The 8,434-nt window shown below is 39.4% G+C and overlaps 1 protein-coding gene across 1 annotated transcript in view; it reads right to left on the bottom strand.

Moving 5' to 3' along the window:
* The window catches only part of LOC103465734 (copine-8-like), a 97,208-nt gene that overhangs the window by 76,516 nt on the left and 12,258 nt on the right, over positions 1-8,434 (bottom strand). The window contains exon 2 of the mRNA XM_017305451.1: positions 3,153-3,193. Within this exon, the coding sequence (XP_017160940.1) occupies positions 3,153-3,193 (41 nt within the window). The remainder of the gene's footprint in view (positions 1-3,152; positions 3,194-8,434) is intronic.

Raw genomic sequence — 8,434 nt, 5'->3', positions numbered from 1 at the left:
AGCGGTGCATGTTTTTCAGACAAATATGTAAAAAACATATTTTTGCAAAAGTTAGGTATTTGTTCTTTGTAGAATACTTTAGTCACTCCTGACCAAAAGTAACAAAAAGGTCAGCCTTAAAATAGAAATTCAGAAACCTAAGCTGTTCATAAGAAAAAACCCAACATTGTTCAAATGAAACAATTCCACAAGGAAGAGTGGGCCAATATCTGATGCAACAGTTACTGCAAATTTTAGGTGTGGCACAACCATTTATTTTTTACGGATTACTTTTTTTTTTTTTTTGCATTTGGCCAGAATGGTTTGGATAGCTTGATAGCTAGTTTGGAATCAACACGCTGCCACATTTACATCATATAAAGCACTGATTGAGGTATAGAACTTGCATTACTAACAAAGGCCAAAAACAATATCTGTGAACAGCAGTAGATGCATGGCACACATAGTGGTGCGTTCTCCACCTAAAACCTTGTTTTCCAGATTACTCCAGGCTATATTTACTGCTACAATGTAGGCAGTACAGAAGGTACATACATACTTTGACAGGGTTCTGTCTGCTTAATGCCCTTTTCCAGTCTGCTGAAGCAAACACAAGGGATGAAACACACACACACGCACACACACGCGCACACACACACACACACACACACGCACATAGTCACAAACATGCAAAAAAGGAAAACACTGGAATGCTGTTCAGCTTTATAAGCTGATATGAATAAGGTCTGTGAGCTTGCCGGTGGCCTGAGATGTATGTATGTGTGTGTCTGCGGTAGTGAGTGTGTGTGTGCGCGGCTCTGTCGAGGCAGTCTAATGCTGTGTGACTGGGGCCAGTGCTGTCAGCAGAGCAGAGACATGGACGCAGCACAAGTGCCTCCTTGGATAAGCGTTGGGGCGGGCAGGGATGCTCATCCTCCTTTCCTTTCCCACCATCTGACATTTAAAGGTCCAATCCACAATTCTGGGAGCTCTGCAGTTTTTGGCTTCACCAGCAACCAACCACACAGCTCACAGCAGCTCAGGCCACGATAATCGTAGCTACGGCAGCGTCTGACAGAGCTGTCCGGGTTGSTAGCGGAAACGCAGGAGTGACCGATGTAAACGAGGGATTACCATAAATCTTGAATAGGACTGAGGAGAGGCGTTTGTGTGGAACCTTATGTGACATATGAATTAGAATGGTATGGCTATGAGACGAATTGTTATAGAGTAGGGTTGAAACGATTGTGATTAATCGATTGTTGAAATAATCATCAAYTAATTTGGTGATCGATTAATCATAAATCGATTAAAAAAGGGTCAGATATTAAAAATCCGTATTTTGAACCACCCTGATGTCAGCCATTGCATATTAGATCATTTTTGTTATTGTAGTTGAGAATTTCCATGAATAAGATACATACAAATGCAGATTTAGGACAGTTGACTTGTATGCAAAATGACAGACTGTGACCCCTAAAACCAGAATGGCTCTAAGCGACTGGGGGATATTATTTACTGGACTCACATAAACACATCCTCTACAGTAAAAATGGGCAAAAACAAAACGGCAGATGGCTTTGTTTCATACCTCATAACACTGGGGATATAAAAAAAGGAAATCCAATTCAAGCAGGCTTATTATGCATTCAACAAAAAATGCTTCATTTAAATGTTGGCCAGTCAACTGCGAACAAGTTGAAGGAAGCAAACCAGACGACAGAGWTCCGTGTCAGGATGTGAGTCTCTAGATGAAAGTTTTCTATATTGAGGGAAGCAAGATAACAAGTAATGGAACATCTCATTATTGTAACCTGAGATCTTAGGGTGTTTTTAATCCTGATAGTCCGGTGAACTCGGTTTGATTGGGGACCGAAGTTGCAACATTTGTGAAATTTTAAGCTGCTGCAGTTTTCTGTCACACTGCACTGYGTCAAATAAAGCAAAAACCTGTTCACCTCATCACCTGTGGTGGCGCTGCACCGAGAACTACTGAACGAAACACGACACAAAAACCTATGAAGAAGAAAGACACAGAGCGTGACTTTCTTCTTCATGAAATGTAAATAAAAATAGKGCCGTCAGATTTTAGTGGTTGTAGGATTTCTCGCTTGTCTTTAGCAAAAGACCATGAGCCGTTTCTCCAGCTAGCGGTAGAAAGTCGCGTTTATTATGGTTGTGTTTACCCAAAATGCCCTCTGTTGTAGTCCACTTCCTGCCTTTTAGCGGTCTCTAATCCGCTTGGCTCTCATATATGCATTYGTACYACACCAGACTTCCCTCCAACCAAACCAAGACAGGTTTGTAGGCGGACCAGAGTTCAAGCTTTTGGTCTACGTCAGAGTTTGATTATGCTACGTTCAGACTGAACATGATTTGACTTGCTCAGACGAGAGTCAAGAGTGAATTTGACGCACAACATCAAGCGTCCGACTTGACACGTTGGATGTGTTGGATGCGTTTTTGACACACAGAACACATTCAGTCTGATTTACATTCACACCTCCCCAAACGAACCAAACTTTCTCGGCAAACAAACGAGAGTTCAACTAAAACGAACTAAAGACAGCTGGTGTGAATGCACCTTTAATGAAGGTGTAGATCAAAACCTTTTAAAAAAGCCAGACTAGTAGTCAAATTAAAACAGCCAAGCGAGTGAGGTGTGTGTCTGTGCAAGTGAGGTCGGTGTGTGTGTGTGTGATCTGGTTCTCCTCACTCACATTGAGAGCAGAGAACAGTGACGAATACGACCCCTGACATATGCAAATGCCCACTGATTCACACAGGCCAAACAGTGTGGATCTGTGGGTAAAGTGTGTGCGTGTGCGTGTGTGTGTGCGTGCGTGCGTGTGGGGGTGCACGTGTGTCCATTCGCAGTGAATGCCAGCCTAATTTTACTCAGAAGTTAAAACGTGTTGGCATGTGGCGCCAGTTTGTCTGCTAAAATGTACGCATACAGGTTGCTTTTATGTGTTTGTAAGACCTGCTGAGAGCTGTTTTGAGGACCTGTTGATGATGTGTGTGTGTGTGTGTGTGTTGTGTGTGTGCGTGTGTGTGTGTGTGTGTGCGTGCGTGCGTGTATGTGTGTGTGTGTGTGTGTGCGTGTGTGTGCGTTTGTGTGTGTCTGGGGGAGTAGGTTGGACTAGGAAAACAGATAAAGGGGAGAAGCTTACTTGGATCAGACTTGGAGAAGGTGTCTCTATCCAGCAGGTTCCTGAAGAGAACAAAGACACACACGGACAGAGAAATTAATTACACTTCTCTCCTGCCACAGCAAAGGAAGTTATTACATCATTAAAACTCTCCTAATTAGCTTCCTCGCTGACCCTGACAACTTGTTTACTCCTAATCCTCTTCTGACTTCATTAACAAAAGCCTTTTCTTCCAATCATCTAGGCAGCAACGTTAAGCAGACAACAACATCAAGCTTACAGTGGAGCTTATGCATATTTCAGCCGTACCACAACAGAACTTCAGTCCTGGGACTATTTTTCACTCTCTTTGCACTCTTCGCTTTGCTAGAAGCAACAGCAGAGGATGCCATGAAATTTACATGGCACTCCAGTTGTGTTTTTTKTTCTTTCTGTACACTAGGAGAAATAAATGRAGCTGTGGGTCCTATTACAGTGGAGACGGACCTCAGTGCTGACAGAGGTCTGGATTGACAGGTTTGGAAGGMTCGGAACACCCGAGAGATGACGGAAAGGAAATCGTGGATAAGCTCCGATTTAGGGTAGAGAGACCTGTCTGGTTGGATAAAAATTTATGAACTTTTACCAGTCCCTAAGGCGGAGAAATGAGCACAGGCTTGAGTGGCAGCCCTTAAATTTTTAGCATTTCATGAACGGCCACTTGGGGTTGAGCTCCAGAAGCAGTGCAACCTCACTGCAATCCAAGCTAATAAMAGATAGAACTCCGTTTACGGGTGGTAGCACCGATAAATCCACCCTGATTTCCTTCACTTTGGGAGATCAATGGATAAAATCTTAACTGTTGATCTTATCTACCTTTACAAATAAGTCAAGTTTATTTGTATAACACATTTCAGCAACATGGCAGTTCAAAGTTTTTTACATCACAAAAACRTAACACAATAAATATTACATTTTCACATTACATAATCAGAATTATCAAATATTTCAGTCAATGTTCCACTTACTACTAATATAAGGGAACTCTAATCAGGTGGGGTTTTATTCTTGATTTAWAGGAACTGTGTTTCAACTTTTTAAAGTTTTCTAGACGTTTGTTAAAGATTTGTGGTTCATAGAAGCTGAATGCTGCTTATCCATCTTTGGTTCTGGTTCTGCCCTACTAGTACTTTAATCCTGGAATCTTAATCCTAAGTCTATCACTACACCCAGATTTTGGGGCTGTTCACTATTTTCTCGCTTTAACAACTGAAGCTGTGTGCTGACTCAAGATGAAGCATCTCAAAATCAGCCACTAACTGACCCGCCCACAGGGTCATGTCTGCACATCCAYGTCCACTGTTGCCAACTTAGTGACTTTATTGCTATATTTTCAGACAAAATCGTCCAAAACCGGAATCGGCAGGTCAGGCTTTTTGGAGAACAGTGATCGGCCAATTAACTGCAATCGGTGATCCCCTAGTGGTTAGTGCTAAAAATGATTTCAGATTTTCTAAGAAAATTATTTTCATGGAAAAAAACTGAATATGTTGTGTTTACACAAAGAAATRTATATTAAAAACTTGTATAATTACCATGTTCCATAGGTACCATGGACGAGGATACAGTTCTGTGTTCTAAATCAGGTTCATCTACAAACCAAAGGTAGTATGCCTATTAGTACGGTCCAGTTTGTTCAGTACTCCCATAAGCATTCAGTGATGAGTAAACAGAATAAAATCTGCTGTCTTCATCCTGGCCTGAAAGCTATTAACCTAAAATTATTAGTCAGAAACCCAAAATCAACACCAACACTCTTTGGTGTAAAAGTTGATTCTAAATAACTCAACACGAATCAGTGAGGTGTTTGAAAAGGAAGTCAGAGGAAAGACAWACGGTGTAGAAATCCACTAACCAGGGAGAGACTGTACGTCAGTACTTCTTTAACACTGCTGCTTCCACAGAAGGTGCAAAACCTCAACAATAACAGGAAAGTTGAACTTTTAAAAGCAAAACCATTCCGTTTTATTATGATTATTTTTAGCTTTTAATGCCCATTATGGAAGACGGCGACACACATGGAGATTTCTGTTTTACGCCGGCTCCTCACACACACAGTGTGACGTCACCTCTGTCTCTGTGAATAAGAGATGGATGATCATAGCAGGGAGTCTGGGAAGAAATTGAGATTTTTGATCATTGTTGGTAGTAGTTTTAAAATGAAAATTTACAATTGACTTGACAAGTCAAATGACTTTACATAAGCAGAGACCAGAAATGAGCCACTGACACAGAATCTCAGCCACACAATGTAGTTATTTATTCTCTTAAGACATAAGACGAGAGAATAGCTGCATAATTAGCCAACTTCTTAGATTTGTTATCACATTAGTATGGAAGGTTATTAGATTATCTTCTTTCAGGGTGTATTATTATAAGTGTGACTAAATATTATCATAAGATCATCAACCAGCAGAGTTATATTAGCAGACAACTCATATAATTTCCGACACATAAAATAATATCAGCAGCACATTTTCTTGCGGTGCTTTATTGAATTTAAAATTGATGGTATGAATCATAGAAAAGATTAAATGATCACGCAGCAAAGCTTAATTTATTTTAATAGAACTCAACTGCAAATTGCAGCAACAGAGTTAAATCAAACTTTGTGCTAATTAAATTGCTAAGATTAGATTTAATTTGTCTGCACTCACACCTAAATGATGGCCTACATTTAAAATAAAATATATAAATGACAATAATTACCTCCCTGCTGCTTTAAAATGCCTCCCTTTGCGGTCTGCCTCATGCATAAAGTTACAGGAAATGTATTAAATTGACACCAAGTTTCAAATCTTTTGTTCTGACACTAAGTTATGATGTTAAATATTACTCATAAAGGCAACGTAATATAATTCAGGACTGAGAGATTAGTTTAAAAAGGTTTATACAGTCTTGTATTAACACAAAGCCAAAATGGAAATACTTCAGCAGAGACCCCACAGAAGCAAAAACCGGAACTCAGTCTGGAGTGGATTATAGTGTTCTTTCTAAACTATTTCAAATCTGTCACTACAGTGAGGAAGATTATTCAAAGCTGCAAAAATTAGCTCAATTCTAATCTTCTGACTACTGGACACATCTTAGTGAATTCACCCAAAGCTCAAAGTGTGCAATACACAGAGAAAGAAAAAAAACCCCGAAGAGTTACATACAAGCCCAAATAAATACATATTAATGACATGGATTGGTTTCCTGGCATGGGCCTGGATTTAAACMGAACAAGTTAAAAGTCTCTTTTTTTCCCCAAGAAAAATTTAAAGTTGCCTCTAAATAAACCAGATGACTTTGAAGGGATGAGACTAAAGCAGAGTTTAAGCTAAAAGAAAAACAAACACCTGCAACTAGGTTTGTGGCATGGTGGAGGAAGAGTGATGATTTGGGCTTGTTTTGCAGCSATAGCTCCTGGGCACTTTGCTTTCTTTGAGWCCTTCATGRACTCCTCTGTATGTCAAAGTACTAAAGGGGCAGTKTTATGTGTTGTCATTTTATAACACAATCAAGTAACTTTATGCACTTTAGTTGTTAAAAATGCAATATATATCAACTTAAAATAAATTTGACTTTGTAATTTGACATCTTGACATTGGGCCTCTGTTTCTTTAAAAACTTCAGTTCTTTCTGAAGCTCCGCCTTCAGGAAGTCATCACAACATGGCTCCTCTATTACCCCTTTAATGTTTTCACCAGCGTTTCACTGAGAGGTAGCTCCTACAATGAGCTCAGCAGATGTGCAGTTCCAGGTGTTTGCTGCTAATTGCTGCTGGCTAGTCTGAAGGAGCTGAGCGGGGGARTCGCARGGAAAGCTTGGAAACTGCAGCTCCAAAGAAGAGCTGTGTCTAGAAGGCGAAGTTAGGKCCAGCCAGRAATTTTGCACAGCTGTATGGTTGCCATGGAGATTAAAGGGTTTGTCAAACATTCATGATAAAATCAAGCCGACACTCCAGGTATGTTTCAGGTGAAGGAATGATATTATAACATGATGTAAACCTYAAATAAGTCRATTTACGTAATRCTGTCCYTTTAACACCCAATCATTTTWAGCTAACTTCTTTTCAGTCAGATTCTCAAACCTTTGGCTTTCTGACAACAAAAGCATTACAATTTATAAATAAGAGCATTAAATACAAAATAAARCATTAAAAATATACATTTAAATATGTGAAAGAAAACCAAAAGCAATATGCAAGAAATGAATCARAAACTTTTTGAATGAGAAACTTTTTTGTCAAAGTGATGTCAAGACAACCTGGTCCTCACCATCACTTGGCAGCCWGGGCAGGATGGCAGCACAGAAATGTCAGAAAGAAGACCGCCGGTCCCACAGGAGTTAATGTTTCCCACAATGAGGGAACTGCTTCAACATTTCAGCCGTTTCTCACACTGGCCTTCACAAATGTCACGCTGGAGATGGCACATATGGAAGGATTTACAAAACACTGTTTGGACACAGCTGGAGAAACGTAGATGAGACTGAGCTTTAAGGAGCTGATAATCTTAAGAGTACGCAGGTTTGGAACTCGCGTGAAAGATTWTTAAAACAATCTAACATTTTAAGATATGGCATGCTGATGCTGATGCTCTTCCATAAAACTATTGGAAAMCCCTTTTTATAATTGCAGACCAGAACTTTGCACGTCTCTACTGGTATTTTATATGATTTATCTTCGGTGATCGAGGTGTTTTTCTTGTTTGCTTGTTTTCTACATACAAAAAAGTCTGAAACTTTAAATTGGAGGTTCATTTTTGTTTCAAAAAACAAACTGAGGGGCGCTGGAAAAGACGACTCATGAAGTGAGGGCAAAAAGTTGAACTCGAACAACTTTTAGTTTAAGTTGTGCTAAAAGGAGTTGGCCTATTAGCAGAGCTATCCAAGCCTTAAGTAGCATCTCAATGCTAAACACACAGACGTTTCCTTTAACGCTTGAAAGCTGAATAACCTAAATGACAGATTAAAAATAATTGTAATATCTAGATTTATTCAATAATTTAGTACTAAAATATATTCTGAATTGAAAATTAAGCGCACTTTGTCCGGTTTTTGATTGAAACRTGACTAATTGCAATTAACTCAATTAAAATTACAGCAGACGGATAMATTAAAAATAACTTTCAAGTCAGAAGAGACATATTAGTAAAATAAAAAGAGTATCTTAAACCTAAATCTGCCAGGGGTGTGAACATTTCAGTGTTTAACTGTGTTTGTACTAACAGATTTCTTCTTCCGCAGATCAAAAATAACTCAAGAGCAGATATTAAACA

Source organism: Poecilia reticulata, linkage group LG6 (assembly GCF_000633615.1).
Source record: "Poecilia reticulata strain Guanapo linkage group LG6, Guppy_female_1.0+MT, whole genome shotgun sequence".
Classification (NCBI taxonomy): Eukaryota; Metazoa; Chordata; class Actinopteri; order Cyprinodontiformes; family Poeciliidae; genus Poecilia; species Poecilia reticulata.
Note: the sequence above shows the minus strand (reverse complement) of the source record. Positions and strands in the feature narration are given on the sequence as shown.